Below are 23,429 nucleotides of genomic sequence, written 5' to 3'. Positions count from 1 at the left end.
CCACAAGGGGTGCTAACGTCCATAGAAACCACAGTCCATATTGAGTCCCTGATGAACACAATCCAATTTCTTTATCCTCTCTTTTTCTGCAGTCTCACATTCCAAGCAAGCCCCTGATTTTAATTTCTTTAGAACTGTCACCCTGAGGTCCTTGATGGGATGTCCAGGGAGTTCAAATGTACTTATTCCTCTCGGGGGGGGGGGGGGGAGCATTGTGCAACTTTGAAGGAATCGCTGGCTGTGCACGATGCAGTGATTCCATCATTCCCTCCTTAATGAAACTCCCCAACCCCCAATTCCCAGAGCACTTTTGCACTTAAAAGTTTCCTTTAAAATAATGCGTTAGGTAAAAAATGACCAGATACATGCAAGAGCATCCATGTGGCACTTTGAACAGTTAAGCAAAACCATGCAAAGGGTGACTGTATCCTCACCTGTCCCTCCACTCTCTCACTCTCTTTGCAGCACTACTTGTCCGATGCGGATTTTTATGACATCTTTGGGAAAACCAAGGATGAATTCTACCAGATGCCCAAGTGGAAGCAGCAAAACAAGAAGAAACAGTATGGACTCTTTTGAGCGGAGGAAGGGGGTCTCCTGCTCGCCCTCCTGCTGCAGGCTTGGAACTCATTTGGGGGCAACTTGGTGAGTGTGGGAGGGAGAGATGCTGGAGAAAAGACACTTGCACCCCAGTACTGAAAGGGACTTTTAAAAAACGCTCCTGAAATCAGTACGGTCAAAGAAAGGCTTGGCAGGCTATCTTCCTCCCCATTCACTGCCTCTAAAAGTGGCAATCTGTAGGGGTTTTTTTCCTGCCAGCATTGTATCATTTTTCTGCCTGAAGACAGCGTGTGTGAAAGTTTCTCCCATTTGGTGTGTTTGGAAATTCAGCTGTCGCACATGAGGATGCAAAACGGGGCACTGCTCTTCTGTGGTGGGGTGGGGGTTGGCAAGTGATTTTTATTTTTATTATCACAGGTATAAGAGGGAAACAGAAGAATCAGAGCGTGTGGGAGTATACACAAGTTCAAAACACAACTCCAGATATGTGAAAATAGGACAATGTCAAAGGGCCTCAGGGCTACATCTGGACTTTCCAACGGTTTGGAAGGGCAACAGTGGCACACGCACCTTTGCTCAGTCCTTCAGGCAGAAGAAACACATGATCTCCGCTTTGAGTGCATGGAAAAGAAGGCCCAACCCTTCCTCTTTTGTAAAATACATTGTGCATGGGTACTTCCAGGTGGATGGCTTCTCGCCCTGCCAATCAAAAGACATTGTGCAGCTATTCCATCTTTCCGTCCTTAACCAATTCTGTGTGGTAAGAATGGAAAATGTGGTGGGAAAAACACAGGAGGGTTTCAAATGGAAGACATCATTGTCTGGACACCGCCATAACAATTCTGTGAGTGAGGCAAGACAATTGCAGAATAAAAGCCCTATCTGGAAGCACCCTAAGAGTTAAGATAACTTTGGATGCCAAATCCTGGAGAGAAACATCCTGGGATTGCAGCAGACCTGCCTGTAAGGACCCAGAAGCATTGGGCTGGATGTGGTTAGTAATAAATGCTGGACTTTTGGTCTGGTCCGTCAAAAAGGCAATTCTTTTTATGTTGCCAGAATTGAGAAGAGAGGACACCTATTGTCAGATCTAGGACAGGGGGAAATAATTGCACTTAATTTTGATTGCATGGTAGAAAACAGGTTGTTCTTTAATTTCTATGGGGAGAGGGTGTTTATGCTACTTTTTAAATGTGGCTTTGCTGGTAATAAGGAAAAAGTAGACATGTTCTTACATATTGTATACTGTGTCAGACTACTTGCTCCATACAGACAAATCTGTTTAATTTTTCTCTCAGTTCTCATGTTTCCAATCTTAAGTTTGATTCATCTTGAACTGTGAGAATTTCTCTAGTCTTAAGTTTGATTTGTCCCCAATGTTGATTTCTTTTTAAAGTTCACATGAAAATTCATAAACGTTTTTGTGAACATCTCTTCCATTTTGAATGCATTTTTGCCTAACTTACACATTTTGTGCAAGCAGTTTTCCCTCACATAATGCATTTTAATGTTATTTTAACTAATATATGCATTTTGTACACAGTTGTTTGGAGAACTCCATTACAAAATTCAGAGTGGTGAAAATTTCGAAGGATAACGGAATTTCGGTTCGCATACTGATTTGAAAGTGTGAAATGCCACCTGGATGAATTTCTCCCCCACCCTTAGTCCATAGGTGTTTACTGCGTCCCCTGACTGCCAGTGGTTCTCCAAGGTGTCAGGCAGAGATCATGCCCAGCTCTGCAACCTTTTTAACTGGAGATCACGGCGATTGAACCTGGAGCCTCCTGCATGCAAAGCAACTTCTGTCATGCAGAGCTCCAGCCAACCCTCTCCAGTTTTGCACCATTCTTCTTTATTGCCAACAGCAGATGCATTTGTTCAGTTCACGCTGCTTGGAAATTGCCAGGCCTCTTCCTCCCAAGAAGGTCAGCATTCTTTCTTTTAAAATGATACTAATAATTGCTTCAATCAGAGGTGGGAGTGGAGAAGGCAAGTTGAACCAAATTGTGTAGAAAACTGAATTAAAATGTGGTATTCTATAATAATGTGTTGGATCTTTTATGGAATTAAGGATCACGTGAACTGCCATTACAGCTGGCCGTTGTGGAGAAAACCAAACAGTGTTTGACTAAGGTTTTTGTTGCCTGCTAAGTTGCAAATTAATCATAATGCAATTAACTTAGAACACACTACTGCCAAAGTGAAGCACTTCTAAGTCACACTGATTTTAATGTGAGAGATATTAACACATCCCGTGCTTAACTCACTGAAATGAAAGGAACTTTGGAAGTACTTAATTCTGTTCTGGGTCATGCCCATAGTTCTTATACATGATCAAAGGGTGTATTTTAATAGGAAAATGCAAATTTAGGGCTCATCCTTTGTGGCTGAGCCCAAACACTCACTGAAAATAGCAAAATTAGGGGGAAATGGCTGTGTGTGTGTTGGGGGGGGGGGAATTTCCCGTAGGAAATCAGTGTGGAAGCAAAGGGTTAACGCTTACTTTCTTGGTTGCCTCAGCCCCAATTTGGATTGGGGCCCCACACAGCTGCTTTTTGTGGAAAAAGGCAGCTGTGCCTAGTGTTAAGCATGCTTTTTAAAAAGTGTGCTTAAGGTTACACATGTGTTTGACCCTGTTCAGGATGGTGCGTGATTGAGGTACCCAGCCATCCCTTTCTCCATGCACAGCACTCTGTGTCTGTTTCTGTACGGAGAAAGGCCGAATGGGCAGGGCGGATGATGTCAGTGGGCGGGTCTTACCCCCTGAAGTCATCTAGCCCACCACATTGTTCCAGAGGGGCAATTTGGCCCCTGGACCAAAATAGGTTCCCTACCCCTGCTTTAATTAATACCACAACTGTTCAGCCTCTTTCAGGAATGCTGTAAGCACAACGTGAGAGCTCAGTACATGGCGAAAACAACGTTAAGCCGATTTCATCATATGCCACAGATCCACGTAACCCACATTTTCAACCTCCCAGTTTGGCCACGTGAGCCCGCACAAAGGCGAGCACTGCACAGCAAATAAAGAAGAGGCAGAGGCGAGACATAAAAATAGATTCAAGACCTTTCCATTTTAATAACAATTAAAAATATATTATTCATATCACGCTATCACTATCCCACTAACTCTACTGCTTTCTGTAGAGGGGTGTTTTTTTTTGGTTTTTTTTAAAGCACAGTATAAAATATTCATTGATTTTTCACAGAATAATTGTCTTATATTTTTTGTTTACCACTCGGCAACTGCATGAGAAGAATAGCGGTTAGAAGAGCCTAAGAGGCCTAAGAGGCCCTAGACGAGAGGTGCTTCCAGTCAGATGGCTCCTAGCGCTACCAGTCAAAAGACATTGTGCAGCAATCCCTCCATAACGGGGGTGTGTAAAGGAAAAAAATGGAAGAAATGATGGGAAAACACGGGAGGGTTAGATGTGGAAGACACCATCAGCAGGACCCCGCATAAAAGTCCATCAATGCAGCAGGGCGATTGCATAATAAGAGGCTCAGGCGGGATCCAGATTTGTGTTGGCTCAACTGCGCTGATGGAAGTGGACTTCCCCTCCCCCTCCTTCCCACGGCAGCCCCTCCAGCCCCCTGAAAATGCTACACAGAGGCAGGAGACCCTGCTGAATGGCTGATCTATGGGAGGGGGAACCTTCGATGAGCTAAGCCCTTCCTCTCGTGAAAGCCAGACCCTGGCTCTGGAAGCACCCCAGGATGTAAGTTACCATAGCATGACACCAACATTAGTGGGAGGGAGGGGAGAACAGCATTACGCTGTACCTGCATTGCAAATTCACGGGTGGAAGTGGGAAGGGGGAAGAGGGGTTTACAACGATTATTTCGTAACTTCTTTCATCATCAAAACAAGATAATCTTCTACATAAAGGAAGAACATATAATGGCTTTTAGAAATCACCTCCCCATTTAATACATCTGCAGTATCTTTTGTGACGATTCCTCACAGGTGTTTTTTAAATGGTGTGGGTTTTTTTAAAGTCAAAGCCTAACCCAAACAACAAGGACTACTTGGGTCAAAATTTGAAAAATTTCAAATTTTTTTTTGAAAAATTGTCAGTGACAAGGCACACTGGTTTCTGCATCCATAGGGCGGGCAGGGTGACTTGGCGTCTCCACCAAGGCACATCAGGTCACGTTTGACTGCCTCAGGCCTGCAGTGCTCGGGGATCCGTTCTGCAGATAAGAGAAGTGGAGGCAGCCATTTTGCGGGTTGCAAACCCGTACTTGGTGGTAGCAATATTTTTCATGTGTAAAAATGAATGAGACAGGAAGCCAAGTGGTTGGCAAGTGAACACTTCGATCGCAGGGGAGGATGTTATCCTGAGGACAGAGTAGCTCTCTGTACTTATGGGATAGTATCCAATTTTAGTCCTACTTAGAGTAGACCCATTGAAATAAATGGATCTTAAGTTAGTCATGACTGCCATTCATTTTGAAGGATTTACTCGAAGTAGAATTAACATTGGCTACTACCCAAAGAAACCAAGCTGTCCCACCTGTGCCACTTAGCTGACTTTCTTGGACCGCTCTCAGTTCCAGGGGCTGGCAGCCATAATGCAGTGGGAGGCTGGGTCACCTCCCACCCAGCCCTCTGCAGGTCATACCCCCTTGACATCACTTGATCCTCCCAGTGCAGCCACCAGCAACCGATTCCCCTGCCCCGTGCCTTCTCCCTCTGCAGAGAGGATGCAGGAAATGGTAAAACCACTGCTCTCTCAATCCCCTCATTATCGCCAATAGGTGCTTGGAGATAACAAAGGGATTCTTGTTCCCCTCACCGCTTCACAAAGGCCCCAGTAGTCTCCAGGCCAGGAGGTGAGGCTTGGCAGACAGGACCTGCAGGCTGGATTCAGCCTGCTAGCCAAGGTTGGCCTCCCCCGCTCAGACCCATCTGCTTCAAGGTGGAACTACAAAATTAAGCAAATGACTCTCCTTCCTTACAAATCCATAGGTCCAGGGGTCTCAGGGTCTCAGGGGTGAGTGGAGGGGCCCTTGCCAAATTAATCACCTCACTACAGACTTGGGCCTGTTGTTGTGATATCAGATTTAAATGAGCCCTCAGCTACCACGGATTATTTCAGTGGCTTCTGAGTGGAAAACAAAAGTTCTTCTCTCCTTTCACACTAAAATCAGTTTCAGATGCTGAATGCATACCAAATGTAGAGTTTGGGGACAAAATTATCTGTCCGATAGTGTTTTCACAATTTGCTATAGAACACAGCATAACATGTGGGAAAGGATCCTGCGCCTTTAAGGCGTGCAGACTGGGAGACTTAAGTGCATGCTTAAATCTCTCTCATTGCAATCTATAGAACACTTTAAAAGTTTTCAGCTTTGGTTGTCTTGTGCGCATGGATTTTGTAGTGTATCCCACATGTCATGTAAAAGAGGCAGAAAGATAGGAGTTCTTCATAGAAGATTCTAAACAGCCCAATAGGACTCTGATTCAAAGGTTCTGGATGTGTGTTTTTATACATTCTCTAGAGGTTTCTAGTCCTCATCATTTCCAGGAAAATCTTAGATACAATAGCATCATGTTCCAAAAGAGTATTTATCGGGAAACAATTGAGAAGAATCGAGAATGCTATTATTTGTGATTTGGGGCTAATTTCTTTTAAGTAGTTGAATTTGCTAATGATAAGAATTTCTACTGACATAAATTGCCTTTGGATAAAGGCCTACAAGCTTTACAAGACTCCTGTTTCTTTTCTCCTCAAATATGCAACTGTTTCAAGGTTACTAAGAGAACAGACTATGACTGTACAAGGACCGTGCCACTTTGTTCCTCAGATGACTTGCTGAGGACCTCCACTGGTTGTGGGGAGAAGTGGCCTTCCGTGCCATTCAGAGATCCTTACCCTTGATTGGAAGAATTAAAATGATGCAAATGTGCTTCATTTGCGTGATTTATGCAGCTTGCAGGATCCAGCTTTTTATGGGGCAGATTTTGGATGATTATGTTGTAGTGCAGAATATATACAGTCCTGGCTAAAATGATGTGACCCATCATTCAGTGACGCCCCTGGCTTCTTAGGTTTCAGCAGAAATTCCCTTCACACTTTTGATCCTGTCTTAGCAACTGTAAGGGCTAGCAACTTGTTTTTAAAACAAACAAAGTTGAGATGTGGAAGTACTGGTGCCTTGATCAGCAGCACAAAATGCTACAGTCCCAATAAACGCTCCAGCGACCCTAGAGGTAATGCAACAACCTCTTAAGTCTGTCTCTATCGTAACTTGAACGTCTCTCAGTGTGCCTGGGAAGTATGTCTCCTTTCTTGCTTCCCAGAAACAGCAGCTAGGTTTATGAGACAGGCATGCTTTCAAACCACAATGTTAAAAATTGGCAAGCTAATTGCAGAAAGGCAGGTTGTACGATGACATACAAGGCAGTGGGTTTGACTGCTTAACCCACATCCTGCTCTCCAGAGATCTGTTCAGGATTCCACACAGGCAGGAAACCAGTGTAGAGTTTTGAGTCTTTTTTCGCAGCTTGGGAGCCAAGTCCGTTTAGAATGTGAAGACAGATCCCTTGAGCAGACAGAAAAGATGGTGGGTTTGCTTTTGTTGTTTTAGTGACTGTCACGAATATTGATGTGCACAAAAAGTGTGGCGGATGGGTACTGGTCTCCATTCCTCGTCACAAGATGAATGTGGCGATAGCCTTGAGATTATCAGAGAAAGAAAGAGAAAGAGAGGGGAAATCATTACATTGAAGTTGCTATGTGCCAATTCCTTGGTATATTTCAACAGCTGCCGCATGGAACTGGACAACAGATCGGCTAACTATCCAAACTTTGGGGCTGGCTGGCACAGGTCTCCTTGCACCAGGCTTGCCCAGAGAAAGGATTTGAGCATCCTTCCCCAAACTGGTGCCCTCCAGATGTTTTGGACCACAGCTCCTACCATTTCTGACCATTGGTTGTGCTGTCTAGAGCTGATGTCCAAAACACCTGGAGGTCAACAGGTGTCAGGGTGGAAACTGAGCCGATAGCACCCCAGAGCAGTTCTGATTCTGAGGAGGAACAGCAATCCATGGGAGAGGAGCGCGCTCATCTCTCACAGGCACAGCAGCTGGCAGAAATTCCTCCTGCCAGCATTCCTGAGATAGATAGTGACCCTGGCAGCGAGAGAGTGCAGGAGGGGGGCTTGCTGGACGCCGACGCCGGGAGCGACGACAGCTGGAGGGCGCGGGAAGGAGGCGTAGCGCTCGTTTGGCGCACAAGCAACAGTTGCGTCCCGAGGACCCAAGGGAAACAGGGAGGATCTCTCCCTAGCCCATAAGTTCAGGGTCTTCCCGTGATTCTCCTTCAAACGGGGACCAACTGCCTAACCTGGAGCATAGGCTACTCTGCTGTTCCTTGCTTAGTCGCTGGTGATTAGCATCTGAAAGAGTCATTAAGTTGTAAAAGGATTAAAGCCTTGAAAAGAATCCTTTTGTCTGTGTCTTGAGTTAGCTATTGGAGTAGACTAAAAGAGGCCACCAGGGCGCTCCTGACAGCAGGTTAGGGAAGGATGGATTAGCAAGACAATGAGTAACTGTGCTAACCCCCCGCCCCAACACTTTTTGTGGCTGACAGTATTTAGCACAAAGAGCTTCCACAAGGAGCAGGCTTTAAGCATCAAGATGTGGTTCCTTCCCATGCCTGAGTCACCACCTCATCACAGCCAGCAGCTGATGTTGCTGTGAAAAAGACCCACATCAGTATGATGTTACTAGAGTGCCAGTGGATCCAGCCATGCCTTGTGAGCGCTTGGCTCTAAAAAGTGAGGTCAAAACAACTTCGATGGAGTGGGCCTTTTAGGTGGTGGCCCCACAATTGTGGAATGTTCTCCCTAGCAAGACCCACCTGGTGCCAACACTGTTATCTTTTTGGTTCCAGGTTAAGACTTTCCTCTATTCCCAGGCCTTTGATGGCATACGGTGGGCTCTTTAATGCATCACTTGAATTGTTTTGGTTGTCACTGATGTTTTAGTTATTTTATGGAGTGGTGGTATTTTAGTGGACAATTGTTTTTAGCTAGTCTTTCTTGAGAAAGGTGCCTAAGAAATCTAAATAACAACAACTTGAATGAATGAATGAATGAATGAATGAAAAAAAGATGCTCTTGCACTGCTCAAGGTGTGGCCCTCCCAATCTCAGACACAAACTACAAAATCCCACTAATGTTTTAAATCAGGCTGGCTTAAAACCTGAGGTGTCTGCAGCATCTTACACGAAATCCTATCAGCCCACTAGAACACTGTCAGCTTACACCATTTTGCTGTTCATCAGGCTAAGAAGAAGAAACCACTCTTCATAAATTTAAAAAACAACCAGAAAAGCACCTACAAGAGGTGGTCTTTGTTTGTTTGTTTCTATCCTGCCATTCCTCCAAGGAGCTCAGGGTAACAGGAGTGGTTCCTCCTCTCCCAATTTATCTTCAGAACAGTCCTATCAGGTAGCTTAGGCAGAAGATGGTACCTGGCCCATGGCAGAAACCAAAATGTGCCCATGGATGTTTAGCAGTCCTTATGTAGCCACAATGGCACCATCCACACACTCCACACTGCTCCAATTGGTTGTAGGCCCCATTTGTGAAAACATTTATACCCTGCCTTTCAACCCACAAAGGACCTCTGAAGGCAGCTCACAACAGCATCTATAAATATTTTGCAAGATAGCAGTAAAAGTACAGTGAGCTTTACAAAGTTATGTTGTGCAAGCCGGACCCACAAACTCCCTGCTTCTCTGACCTTCAAATCATTTGCTTTCTGGATAAAGGCAGAAAGACTCACCTCGCTTCAGACTCATGAAGGGGGCTGTGAACTGCCCAATAAAATCATTTTTCGTTGACAAGTCAAAATCTTCCACCATGAAGCGGACCATGGCTAGCATGGGGACGTCAACTTCAAATTCAAATGCTTCTTCCCACTTTGGGTTAAACCCTGGGGAAAGGGAGAGCGAAGGCCATATGTGAAGTAAAACAAAGCAATAAACACAAACTCAAACTTGAACTCTCACATGTCTTTCCAGTAAGTTAGACCCACTGCTTAAACATATGAGTATATATCAAATGAGTATATATCAATTAATGCAAGCCAAAGAACTCTGGAATACCCCAAGGCTGTTTTTTTTCATCTTGGTGCTCAACTTGAGCTAATGAGCTATATTAAACCAGGGCTGCTTGAAGTCTCCCGTTTTGTTTGTTTGTTTGCCTGTTTGCTTGCCATGAGCCCTTCTCAAGCATAGGAGAGTTTGCTGGATTCCACCAAGGTTAGTGTTTCCATTCATTTGGAACTGTTTTCAGTGGGTGAAGCAGGACTCTGTAAGTGTAACTACATTTCAGTGTATTCAAGTACACTGAAGGTATAGTTTGAATGAGCAGTTATAGGTTCCTCCATGGTTGGTTATGTTGAATCCACTGGTGCAGACTTCCCCAACCCAGTGTCCTCCAGATGTGTTGGACTAGAACTCCCAGCACCCCCAACCAGCCAACACATCTGGAAAGCAACAGGTTGGGGAAGGCTGCAGTAGTCTATATTGCTTGCTATGTTTTCTTTTGAACCCTTTCAGGCAAATAGTTTTGTGAGCAATGGGTGCTTTGGATCAGTACTCCTAACCCCGTCCAACCACACATGGATTGTCGAGCTCGGGGGTACAGTCCCAGTAAGTGCGGGTATCATAGAAACCCCATACTAGTTGATGCCTCTTCCTAGAATATACGATACCTATGCTACAAATGTACATTGTTTTAGGCCCTTTCAGGAGTTCTGCTTTTGTGTACAATCAATCTGTGAGGGGAGAGTGAGAACAAGCACAGCAGGTTGACACACACCTCTCCATCACCATCGCCATCAGCCTCCACGAGCTGCAGGCAAACATCTGCAACAGGAGACTTTTCTACTCGTGAAAGCTCCCTGCATGATTCTGTCTAGGGATCTAAATTGCTCGGAAAGCCTAAACAAGAAGGGGAGGCTCCCCACTTCAGAAGTTATCCCCCCAACTCATGTAGGGGAACAGGCTGGTGGTAGAGCTACCATGCTCATCCTTACTCTCCACCCACCCCACCCCCGCAGAATGCCTGAATAGGGCTTTTATCCCTGCTTTAAATGTCATGGTTTTCTCAATAGCATCCTGGGAACCAGGGCCTGCCCGAGCCATTTTGCTGCCTGTGGCGAAGAACAAGATGGCGCCCTCTCCCAGTCCATGTACAAAAGCCCAGTCCACGTACGACGATGAATCTTCAATGCTGATGACACAACAATCTCCTCCACTGCACCTGAAGGCAGCAGGTTAACTTAGGGGACCAGGGCTGGCCGCATGGCACACAGGTCTCTCCTCCAACATCTTGCTGCCACCTTCCTTCATACGCTGCCTGAAGCAGCTGCTTCACTCCGTCTAATGTTAGGACTGGCATCGTTTGATGAGGGTTTTAAGAATGCTATTAGGGATCCCTAGCTTCCCTCAGAGAACTGCATTTCCCAGGAAACCCTAGAAAGAGGGAACGGCTGTTCAACCTCTGGAAATCTACAGTGCAGAAGATTTGAATTGATTTTGCATTAGCTAAAAGCCAAGGGGACCCGTTATTATTATATTTTATTATTATTATATTTATTTATACCCCGCCTTTTTCCCAGTACTGGGACACAAGGTGGCTTACAAAAATTAAAACATATGACCAAGACTTCTCCCAGCTACTGGCAGATTTGGGTTTGGGACTTCTTTCCTTCCAACAGGCAGTGAAAGAACCCTTTGTGAGATCTCTGGCCAAAGGTGAGCAGTTTCAGCTTTCTTCTTCACTGGGACCAAAGGAGTAATGGAACAACTGAAGTTTCTCATTACCCAGCTAAGGCAAGGAGAAGGAGTTCCTCTGTGTGAGAAACTAGTTTTTAAAATAACCACAGTCAGGGCAGCAGACGAGGGGGTGTGATGGTCAAATTCTTGCTGCTTTCCCATCATAATGGAAACGCCACACCGCAGGCACTAGAGAAAGACTTGTGTTTTCTTAGGGGAGTGAATGCTCAAGCAGCAGTTCCCAAAGGATGCATCGAGACCCACCTATACGTCTTAGGAAGCCTGCAGGTGGCTTGCTCAACAGGTGTGCGTAACAATGAGGTCAAATTTACAGTGCAGGACAAGACTCTGTAGACAGCACTGGGGTGGCGTACAGATTAATGCTGCAATCCGATGCACACTTACTTGGGAGGAAGTCCCACTGAACTGAATGGGACTTCTGAGTAAATGCGCATGGGATTACTGCAAGAGTGGGAACTTAACAGGGCAATCCTAGGCACGTCTACTCAGAAGTATGCTGCAGCAAACTCAATGAGGCTTACTCCCAGGAAAGTTGTGAATAGGACTTGCAGCCTAAAAGTCTTTGTTCAAACCTGTCTCCCCCAACTTGGTACCCTCCAGATGTATATGTGTGTGTGTTTGTTTTCTTATTTACCGTATTTTTATCCTACATTTCAGAAAATTATCCCGAAGTGGCTCACATCAGTAAAGAAGGGAGGCCACCAGATGATGATGCCGCCAAAATGGCACCAGCCACACACAAGAAAGTGTAAACAGTCTTGGGGGAACCTATAGGTTTGCAGCAGTACCACCAAAAAGCCTTTAGGGGAAAACTACAGGAGGGAACCATCATCCCCTCCGCCGCCCCACCCAGTCAAAAAATCCTCTCAATAAGGACTGAACGTGCTCAGCTGGCACAGAACACTGGCTGAATGTTGGAGAGGGAGAAATGGAAAGCCAGGGGGTGGGGGAATGGAACAGAACCCTGAACAGGGAGAACTTCATACTGCAACTCTTTGTTGCAGATCCCACTTCTATCTAGTTCCTAAGTTATTGATTTCATACTGAGCCTGGACTCTCTGCCTGTCTGTCTGTCTGTCTCTGTGATGTCTTCCCTGGCAGTTTGAGAAACCCCAACAGGAAACCTGTCCTCTTACCATTGTTATCGATGACTCTGGTTTGTTTCTTCTCATTGTCTCTCTGGACCCCATGGATCTCCACAATCACCCTTGGGTCAACAATGGAGTTTTTGCTTTTGTTCACTTTGGGCAGTTGCTGGCCTGAGATGACCTGTAAGAAAAAAACAGGGGCGGGGGGGTAGGCAATTAGGGCACTTGGACTGCCATCAGGACTTCAAAATTTTCAGTGGGAGGCACAAAGAGGTGGCATTCTTTGGCTTCAAAGAAATGTACATGCTAGATATTACTAGTCTGGGGGGGGGGGAAATCCCCTAGAGAAAGCGTGTGGGTTTTGTCTGCCTTATCTACTCATGGACATTTTATCATCTGTGTAATAAAGAGTCTTGTGGCATCTTCAATACTAATGGATTTATTACAGGGATCCCCCAACCTCTTTGGGTCAGTGGGCATATTTGGAATTCTGAGAGTGTCATGGGTGCTCTCACAAAATGGCTGCCATGGGGGACTTGGCTGTCACAAAACATTCATTTCCTAGAAGGCAACTGATAAGACTACAAGACACGTAATTTGCCCAAGAACCTAAGTACAACGCAGAGATGGGGCCTCAGTTCCAAACCACTCTTTTGAACCCAAATATAGGTGGTGGAAAGCAGCACTTTACTTTGCAGCACATCAGCTTCCCAGTTTAAAAAAATGAGAGAAGCGGCAGGGAGTCTGGCAGATGCCAAGAGAGGTGGGCACCACGTTGGAGATCCCAGGCATAAGTTTAATAAATTTGTAGGTCTTTAAGGTCCCACGGGACTCTCTGTTGTATTGGTGGCCACAGATTAACACAGCTACCCCACTGGAAGTTGTTACCTTTTATATATAATGTTAAGATTGTATGACTCTTCCTTTGTTAGGCTAAAAGCCCCAAATGATCAGTTGATGTTTCATCAGTAGGATGGAATGGTTAAGAAACGGTTTCCTGATACATCAGGAATCTCTCTGATTGTTTGTCATCAAAGCGGGGAGAAGGTAACGCCTTCCAACTGATGGGGCGGAGGCAGAAAAAAGAGCAAAAAGAGGGGTTGGCAGGGTTTTTTGGGGTGGGGGAGAGACAGGCATTGGGGCAGAGCTGAGCATTTCTAGCTGAAATTAGCTAAAACTCAGGGGCAAAGCCCAGGGACTGGTCCAGGTTGATCTCTGAGGATCTGCCTCATCAGAGTGCCTGTGTGGCATCGCTAGGGCTCTGCTTGTACATTTGTTACAGAAGCAAAGGTTATAGACATCAGAGGTCTCCTGACCTGTGATCTCTTCCCCAAAGGACTCTACACCTTCTAGCACTGCTCCTGGGACTCCTCACTCCTCAGGGAAGCAGGGTCGGGGGAGCATAACAGGCCAGCTCTCAGCATTTCATCCCACTCGCCCCAACTTCTGTCACACAATAGTGTGACCAAGAGACAGAACCCAGGAAGGGGCTGTGCGGATAGGAGCAGGCTGGATTCTCAGTAGCTGAGGTCACCAGGGGGACAGAGCAGGCTTAACCCCAACTCCAGCGGTCTCCCAGAACATTCCAGAAGGAGGGAAATTACAGCATCGCATCCGGGGTTAAAGTGAAGGCAAAACATGGCCTTGTAGTGGCAAGAGTGCTGGACTGGGAGTCGGGAGATCCGGGTTCTAGTCCCCACTCGGCCATGGAAGCTCACTGGGTGACTTTGGGCCAGTCACAGACTCTCGGCCCAACCTACCTCACAGGGTTGTTGTTGTGAGGATAAAATGGAGGAGGAGGAGGAGTATGTACGCCGCCTTGAATTCCTTGGAGGAAAAAAGGCGGGATATAAATGTAATAAATAAATAAATAAAAACATCTCCTCCGTTCCTGACACTGGGGGGCACTATCCCCATGATTATTTTTTAACGGATCATCTGAATTCTGAAAACCCACTCCGTCCCCATCCTCAACAAAGTTTGAGGACTTAGAAGCAAGTTCAGCCGTCCCCAAGTATGGCTGGAGTTGATGTAGCCCAATGTATCTAGAGATTCCAGGATGGAGAAGACTGGGCTAGATGCAACCTTTCTCTGATCCAGCACATTTGTGTGAACGTGGGCTGAACTCAAAGATGAGGCTGTGTGAATACAGTGTTAATATCCCCCAACTCTCTTTTTGGGCCAGGCCTTCTTTGTGGCTTTTTGCTTCAAGTCCTACCTTAACCTGGAGTGTCTTCCGGGTCCACCATGGCCCTTCCGTGATGGACTTGGGATTGAACCTGGACTGCTCGTCCCGAAGAAATTCTGGCTTTAGGACATACCCACAAAAGCCATTTTCTTGAAATCGGCCCTGGTGGATGTCCATTTCTGTGCCCTTGGACTGAAAATTCAAGGAAACTAGGGAGGAGAGAAATACAATGTAATGGTGTGTTGTTTTTTATAAAGTTGCCAACAAAATATGCATGGTATTTTAGCCATTTTTAACCCCTCCAATAAGGCTTGATAGACAGGGCTGTGCACCAACTGCCCAACCCACTTGAGAGGCCAATTTGGAGCCACAGCCCGATTCAGACCCCGTCCAACCAGCTTCAGACTCCAGATCCGAAGTGAGATTCGGACATCTGAATCCCGCACCACCACCTCCGAGCCGCGCACCCTCCCCATCGAGTCACGTCAGCCCCCTGGTCCTTACCCTGGACCCATCAGGAGCATGTGTGGCCATTGCAATCTTTGAGGGTCACCATTTTCTTTTAAAATGGTGACTTCCTCTATTTCCAGAAATCAAATCCTGTGCAAATGGCAGCTGTAAGGCAGCCATTTACACAGGATTACAGATGTAAATGGGCACAGCTGGGCGGGCAGCTTCAGACTGCTTCAGCCCAATCTCGACCTGCTTCAGAACCATCCCAATTCGGTCCAAATCACCCCAATCTGCTTTGGAATTCAGGGTTTGGAATGAAGCGGTGCACAGCCCTACTGATAGATACAGGTCTACACAATGGAGGCTAGGAGCTTGGATGTCAGTGGGGTGGCGAATCCGCTCTGGGTTTCAGTCAGAACTCTAAAGGAGCTGTCCAGCTCTCCCAGGGACTGTAGGATTGCTCTTTTACTCTTCTAATCACTCCCTCGACCCCACCCTCAGTGATGTACCTCAACAAAACATACTGGTCTTCGCCATCAACTCTTTCCTCTCCCCACTGCATTTACCTATCTGGCAACCCACATTCCACATGTCAACAGGGTTATAGTTAGATGAATCCGTCCTCCATCCTGCTGGGTAGACCCGGCTCAGATGCCCAATGTTGTGATGGATGAAGTTGTTTCCTGGGATTGACACAAAGAAACAGATGCAGTTTTTCATGCTCTCAGCCAACAACATCGATAAGATTCAAGAGGAGAGACAAAAGGAAGTGCTTCTTCCTCTTTTTTGAATATATTTTTATTTATTTTATTTTTATAAATGAAATAAACCATACCATAATTACCAACAACCTAATCAATACTTCAATTTCCCAACAGTACAATATTCTGATGAGGACACCACAATAACAAAGAGAGAAGAAAAAAGAGAACAAGGGGGAAAGGGAGGAGGAAAGGAAGTGAAGAAAAAAAGAAAGAAAAATTTCCCTCCCCTTCCCTCCCACTCTCCCTCTCCCTCCCCCTTAAAAAATTAAGTTTAAATTCCAACACCCCCTGGCCTCCAATGCCATTCTATTTTAAAAACTATATCTATAACCTTAACAATCTTACAGTTTAATAAAGAACCTTACATTTCTATATCATTTCATCAATCTTATATCAAGGAAACAGGTCTACAATTCATTCCTAAAAGCCTATATTAGTAATGATGATGAAATATATATATATATATATTTATAATAAAACTTAATATAAACCTTCAACCATCAGTAATAAATTTTATACTAGATATATTATCTATTTTAAAATAAAAAATATAAAGAAAAGCAAGAAAAAATAAAAGATAAAAGAGAATAAACCAATATAAACATAATCATTTATCTTCTGAATTAGCCTGAGTCGTATAGACTAAGCACAAACAGTTAACAAAGCCTGTTTAAAGATTCCAGTTCATGGGGTTGTAACAGAATTCTCACGCATTTTTACGTTAAGCCAAGCCTCTGCCATTTCATAATTTAAAAACTTCTTCATCTGACCTTCAGACACAATACAAAGTGCAGCAGGATATTTTAAGTAATATTGTAAGTTCATTTGTTTTGCCGCGTTCTTTGCATTGATAAATTGCCTACTTTTATTCACCACCTCTTTGATGTAGTCTAGGAATAAGTTTATCTTGTTTCCAGGAAAGTCTTCCAGCCTCCCTTGCCGAGCGCAGGATATAATTCTTTGTGGAGGATATAATTCTTTGTGAAGTGCTTCTCACATAACCTTTGTTTGTTTGTTTGTTTGTTTGTTTGTTTATTTGGGGTTCGATCCAGACTTAGTCAGAGTAGTCCTGCTGAGGTCAATGGGACTTAAATTAGTCATGACTAACTTAGGTCCCATTGATTTCAGTGGCTCTACTCTAAGCACAATCACGTCTGGATCCAATCCTTAAAAGATTTAGGGTGCAAACCTATGACTTGTGCCCCCAGTGCTCGTAAGCCTCCAAGCTCAGAGGCTTACAAGCACCCAGTGCAGAGCGGGAGGAGCATCAGATCATTGCCCCCGCCACTCCTCCTGCTCTGCGTTTTCACTGGATGGGCTTTTTTTGCCCGTCTAACTGGGGCATTCTGGAGGGAGAGGGAAGGAGGCTAGAGGGGGCTTCCCTCCCTTCCCCACCCACTTGAACGCCCCCCCTCCCCCTCCCCAAGGTTGTGTTCCCAACCTCGGAGAGGCGGCGTGGTTCTTTCTGCATTGGCTGTGAGGAGGAGGAGGGGTGGAGCATGGACTCCCGGATCCAAGGCTGGAGCACTGCCTCTGATCTTGGATCCAGAAATCCAAAGTATCCTATAGCCCCAGACACTGTCTAGGGGCCATAGGACTGCTCCTTTATAGGCTGATGTTTCTGGTAGGCCCCCCGCAAGGTGGCGTGCAACATTAAAACCACAGAACACAAATAAAACCATGTTTAAAAAAAGAACATATTGAAATTGAACAATTAAAATCACGTCTACACACCCAATTAACCAGCTCAGTTATAGGCCAGGCTGAAAAGGTAAGCCTTTCTGGGGCCTGATACAGTGCAGGCTGGTGGCTCCAATGTCAGTGGGGCTGTAAATCCACTCTGGGTTTCAGTCAGAACCAGTCAGAACTCTAAAGGAGGTATCCAAGGTGCGGAAGCCAGGAGTGGATTCACCACCCCACTGACATTGGAGCCACCAGCCTCCACTGGCCTGATAGAAGGCCTGTAAAGATGGGACCTGGCAAACATCAGTTGAAACTGAGTTCCAGAAGCAGGGGGCCACTACCAAGAAGGCCTTATCCCTTGTGCCCACCAGCCTCATTGCTCTTATAAGCAGGTACACAATGAACATATGCAGTTTGCTGCCACACAGTGTGATGTTGGCCACTGGATACCTTGCTTTTTTGTTTTGCTTTTTACGGATTAGACAAAACTCATCTGTCAATAGCTATTAGGCAGGAACCTCCATGTTCAGTGGCAGTGTACCTCTAAATACAAGGTGCTCGAGATAAACAAGAGGGGAAGGCTGTCGTTTCCATGGCCCATTTGTAAGTTTATCAGAGGTGTCTGGCTGGTCACTGTTGGAACAGGAATGCTGTGTGAAATGGACTTTTGGCCTGATCTAGTGGGGCTCCGCTTATGCTTTAGTTAGATTCATCTGAATCTAACATGACAGCCAGAGTGGTGCAGAGTGTTGGACTGGGACTCAGGAGATCTGAGTCCACACTCAACTGTGGCTGGTCTTGAGCTACTCTCTCAGCCTCAGTGTTCCTCATCTGTAAAATGGGAATAGTAACTGATTGCCTTTGATTAGGTCTTTTGTGCAGTTTTGCTGGCCACTTGTATAGATCTGTAGCCTCAGATACAGACTTGAAGTTGTATATGAAGATCACCCATTTATGACTCATGAGAGCCAGTGTGGTGTAGTGGTTAGAGTCTTGGACTGGATCACGGGAGATCCGGGTTCTAGTCCTCACTCAGCCATGAAGCTCACTGGGTGACTTTGGGCCAGTCACTGCCTCTCGGCCTAACCTACCTCACAGGGTTGTTGTGAGGATAATATGGAGAGGAGGGGGACCGTGTGAGTTGCCCTGGCTTCCTTGCAAGAGGAAAAAAGGTAGGATATAAATGTAATAATAAATAAATAATAATGAATGTGTCCCTTCTTTGGAACACCTGAACGTTCCCTGGCCAGGCAGGAAGTTACGTACCAGATTCATGGGCCAACTTAAGAACTTTGCCTTCACTGAAGGAGGACATCTCGTCATAGGCCTGGGGATTTGTGTCACTGAAGCCTTGGAAATGGACGCTTTTGCAGTAGACGACTGTGTCAGACAGCTCCTTGGCGAGCTTCAGCTTTTCACTCTTTAACAGGGAACAAGCAAGAGCCAGTGCTTGAGTTATCATCAGTTGACACTGTCATCTTCCAGAGGCAGAAAAAATATATTTTCCACACTAAGGCTTCCGAGGGGTCCCACCCCACCTTGCTTTTCAATACTGAACATGGCCATCTGAGCCTGCTCGTCTACTGTGGTCAACTTAGTACAAAGGAGTACAAGGGAGAGGGCCTTCTCAGTGGCCCTGCGCCTCTGGAATCAACTTCCATCGTGGGTTTGTCAGGCCCTTTCTTCGCAGGTCTTCAGGAAAACCCCTGAAGGCCCACCTGTTTTTGCTGGCCTTGCCTTAAGTTGGGGCCGTTGGTTTTTATTACTATGTTTTGTTTTTAATTATTTTAACTGGCAATCTTAGTTTTTTATGGATGTTCTTGAATCATGTTTTAATGGATTGTTTATGTTTTATTTTTATCCACTTTGGTGGTTGTTACCTTGTATGCTGCCTTGCAAGGGTTCCACCTGAAAGTTGGCCTATAAATAATTTTAAATAGATAGAAAGATTGGAGAGGTGGCTTTCTGTGTCCTCCTCGCCAAACATTCCACGCTGCGTGACTAAAGCAGAGCTATGAAGAAGGTGGCTAGTTTGACTCTCAGTGGCTCCCATTGAATTCTATGGGACAAAGTGAAAAGGCTACCATCTGGGAGACCTGTGAGGAAAAGGCTTTTCTGGTAGCTTTGTGTAGGCTCTGAAACTCCCTTCTGAGGCTCCCTTCTGTCTCACCTCCTCACTGATAACCTTCTGGAAGCTGCTGAAGACCTTAAATTTTTTTAGGAAGGCATTTAGGGCGCAATCCTATTCAGACAGGCGGCCGCCTCCGAACTCAGAGGTGACCGCCTATCCAATGCAGGGCAGGAGGAACACGGAGGGGATAATTCCCTCCGCACTCCTCCTGCCCTGTATTTTCTGCTAGACAGCCGAGAGCGGGGCAGCTGAGCGGGGGAGAAGGCTGCTGTACGACACATTGGATGTGTCGTACAGGTATTTCTGCCCGCCCCACCCCGGAACCCCCCCAGACACACCCCTTTTCAGTCGCTCCGCACTCCTCTTGCGAGCGCGGAGGATGGGGCTGTTCCACACTGCCTCGGAGGTACTGCTGAAGTGGGGGGAGGTCGGTTCTCCAGGAACTGACCTTGGAGCACAACTCCAAGTTCAGTTCCCAGAAAACAAGATATCCTATGGCTGTCTAGCTGCTGTCTAGTGGCCATAGGATTGCTCCCTTAATACATCATTTTCAGCCTGCTGTTTTACTTTGTCTCTGACTTCGTCTCATAGCTCCTGACTTGCCTCAAACAGCAGCCCACAGCCCAGCCCTGACAACAGCTTAGAACATGCCCCCAGAATCCTCTGCAATTCACATCAGTTCTGCGGCAAATGGGTTAATATGGAAAGAGATCCCTGAAAGCAGAGAGTTTGAAAGCCCCTGGTTAAGTACACAGAAGGTCAGGCATGGATCCTAAGCAAGTTTACTTGGAAGTAAGCCCCACTGAACTCAGTGGGGCTTACTTCCTAGTAAGTGAGCTTAAGCTTGCCACCTTATACCCCGTTGAACCTGGGGAGGGAGCGTTTCTGCATAAACACCCCTAAGATATGGTTCAGAAGAATGGACAGAAACATGAAGGGTTAAATTAATCACCATTGAATGATTTTATGAATGTGACCTAAAGTATATGGAAGGGTATTTTTAATTCAGTTTAACAGTTGTACAGAACACCTAGAACTATGGAACTTATTTAGATTTTTTTCAAAGCCCTGATTCAGTGAACAGTTCATGAGACTCACCATCCTTTTCTTTTCCACCTCACTCTTCACAGTTTCATCTTCTATTTCAGCTGCTTCATCCTCATCAGAGACTTCTTCAGTCTCTGGGCTGTGCTTCTTCCCTTTCACAAGAATCTTCCCCTTTAATTCCTAGAAGACATAAAAAGAAATAATGTTTGCAGAGGATGTAAATCAAGTAGTCTGCAGTGCAATGAAGAAAAGAAGGTGAATAGGATCAGGTGCAGGGGCTCATCTAGCAGAGGTGTTCATGACTGCAGAAGTGTTAGCCGACAGGCATTCATGATAGCCATAACACAATCAGCATTGGAGAAAGTTTGACAGAGGTGGAAGCAGTTTGGTAGTGCCTTAGCTGCATTTAAAACACGTTTAATTTATTTTAGTAAAGGGGTTCCAGCATGATTTCAGGCTAACCTGGAGAAAATCCACTAACTACTCAGAGGCTAATTGTGCTATAGCTGTGATAAATATCTATTGGCTAACACCTGTGACATCAATAACACCATTCTCTTGTCAACTCCAAATTCTTGGAGCAAGTTTTTTTTTAAATGATAAGGTGAAATATGAAAGATATGTTTCTCTTTCTTAAAAACAACATTGGACATCCTGCTCAAGAGAATGGGCAAGCGTGACTTACCCCCTGATCCAGCATTCAAATTGCAGGTGTGTATGTTTACACCATCAGCTACAAAGCCGAGTAAAGACTGTAGGTGAAAAACTTGCAGTGACCACTCAAAATACTGCATCTGTCTTCACTCTGATTTACTTTGGTAGGGCTCTTGAGGAGTGTCTTTCTTCTGTATTCTCCTTATATGCTTTAAATCTACTTCCATATGGACCTGCCTGGATATTAAGATCTGCTTCAAAGTCAACACATCGGCCGGCTGGCTGGTGGGCAGGTTGTGAGTTTTGGGGTGGAATGCATGACATAATGAAATTATGGCACAGGGTAAATGTTTTATTGTATGTTCCCTAGGGAACATTTTAGCCTCCCTGGAATATTAACTGTTCAATATGTATTTGCTGTCTCCCATCTCTTTTTCATTTGTAGTTTTTCCTAGATTGCGTATTTTATTGTTTAATTGTCATTGGGCCTAATCACATGCGCACAGGGGGAGGATGGTTAGGGTAACTACCAGGGACGGGGGGTAGCGAAACGACACACAGGCCTGTCACTGGGAGCCCACCAGATGGCACAGTAAGCCACCCCCCTTTTGCAGGGGGTGGTTAGCTGGGGTGGCTTACAAACAACAAGAAGCGTGCGCTGCTTCCCCCACACAACACGCTAAGCCACCATGGTTAGCAAAAAAACCTTAACCACCATGGTTTAGCATGATGTCTGAACAGGGCCATTGTATAGTTCTGCTCTATCAAGGTATGAAAGAATTAACAAATTATTAATGTTTAATAACTGATAATTGCCTAATTATTAATAATTAATATTAATACTAAATTGTTAATTATTAACAATTATCTATTTATTAACTGTTAATTATTAATAATTAACTAAGGAGAATGATCGTGCAGTTAAGTGGATTTACTATAAGGAATCAGTGGTGGAGTTAGCTCACTTTAGATTCTGGACTTAGTAGTCTTATCGGGGGGGGGGGGCTTTAGATAGTTTACTTCAACATGTGACAAGTGACCCCTGCTGCTGCCTTTGGGGGCTCTCCGGCTCATTCTGTTGCCCTCTAGGAATCAGTTTGGGAACTGCTATGTTCATCATCATCTAATTTATATGTTGCTTTTCCACAAAAAGTGCCCGAAGTGGCTAATAAAACAGCAATAAAACAACAACATTATAATAGGACCTCATTACAACTCATTTCACTGATACTAACATAATAACATTCCAGATTAATTACAAAATAGGCAAAAAACATTGCAACATTGCAAAACTATCAACTGATAAGATTCTATGTTGCAGAACCTTAGGGCGGCAACCAAGATAGGAGCCACGGCAAGTTAAGTGTCACTAAAAGGTTGCTAAACTCACCTCTGGTGATGGCAAGCCGCTCCTCTTTGAATTGATTGGTGCCACCAAGAGCATATCTTCAAAGATGGTCTGCATGTGGTGTGCCATCGTTTTCTGCTGCTCAAGGCTACAGTGGTTCTCCAAGGATATGATGACAGGATAAGGGGAGGTCTGCAGGAAGGATAGCAACAACATTCATGCATGTACATATCTGCCCCGTCTCCTCCCATATGAGCTGCCCCAATCCTTGAGCTCTTCAGGGAATGTTCTGCTCTGGGTTCCTTTTTCCCAATGAGTAAGATCAAGTGGCGCCCAGGACAGAGCTTCTCAGTAATGGCACCGCTGTGGTGGGAAACCCATTGGGTCACCACTTTGCTTAATTTTAGGGATGCACTATAACAACAACAACAACTACTAATAAATTAATTCGCCCTGGCATTTTAATCAGAACTTTTTTGAGATAGTGCCAGCAGATGCTTGTGCTTGTTCTCATTTGATTTATAGTTGTATACTTTTTATACTTCTGTTTTACTGTTCTTGTACATCATCTTTTTGGGTTCTGTAGACAGAAAGGCAACTGTTTACAGCCTGCCCACACTCTGAGGTCATCAACAGAGGCCATTCTCACTTGCCCACCACCAAGGGCAGTTAGACTGGTGACTACAAGAGAG

The 23,429-nt window shown here is 45.2% G+C and overlaps 2 protein-coding genes across 6 annotated transcripts in view; one reads left to right on the top strand and one right to left on the bottom strand.

Moving 5' to 3' along the window:
• VILL (villin like) overlaps nucleotides 1-3,771 on the top strand; it is a 93,552-nt gene extending 89,781 nt beyond the window's left edge. For all 4 annotated transcript variants that reach the window (XM_084859431.1, XM_084859429.1, XM_084859430.1 and 1 more), the window contains one exon: nucleotides 466-3,771. In XM_084859431.1, the coding sequence (XP_084715557.1) occupies nucleotides 466-579 (114 nt within the window). In that variant the 3' untranslated portion in view covers nucleotides 580-3,771. The remainder of the gene's footprint in view (nucleotides 1-465) is intronic.
• Nucleotides 3,615-23,429, bottom strand: part of PLCD1 (phospholipase C delta 1) — a 77,134-nt gene continuing 57,319 nt past the window's right edge. For both annotated transcript variants that reach the window (XM_084859434.1, XM_084859433.1), the window contains exons 8-15: nucleotides 22,780-22,929; nucleotides 20,787-20,915; nucleotides 18,824-18,977; nucleotides 15,677-15,793; nucleotides 14,688-14,866; nucleotides 12,518-12,650; nucleotides 9,362-9,511; nucleotides 3,615-7,246 (exon numbers count right to left, since the gene is read on the bottom strand). In XM_084859434.1, the coding sequence (XP_084715560.1) occupies nucleotides 7,155-7,246; nucleotides 9,362-9,511; nucleotides 12,518-12,650; nucleotides 14,688-14,866; nucleotides 15,677-15,793; nucleotides 18,824-18,977; nucleotides 20,787-20,915; nucleotides 22,780-22,929 (1,104 nt within the window). In that variant the 3' untranslated portion in view covers nucleotides 3,615-7,154. The remainder of the gene's footprint in view (nucleotides 7,247-9,361; nucleotides 9,512-12,517; nucleotides 12,651-14,687; nucleotides 14,867-15,676; nucleotides 15,794-18,823; nucleotides 18,978-20,786; nucleotides 20,916-22,779; nucleotides 22,930-23,429) is intronic.

The sequence above is a fragment of the Heloderma suspectum genome, chromosome 5, assembly GCF_057233095.1.
Source record: "Heloderma suspectum isolate Gila_16-S chromosome 5, 16-S_ref, whole genome shotgun sequence".
Taxonomy (NCBI): Eukaryota; Metazoa; Chordata; class Lepidosauria; order Squamata; family Helodermatidae; genus Heloderma; species Heloderma suspectum.
The sequence above is the reverse complement of the archived record's forward strand: the minus strand, read 5'-3'. Positions and strand labels throughout refer to the sequence as shown.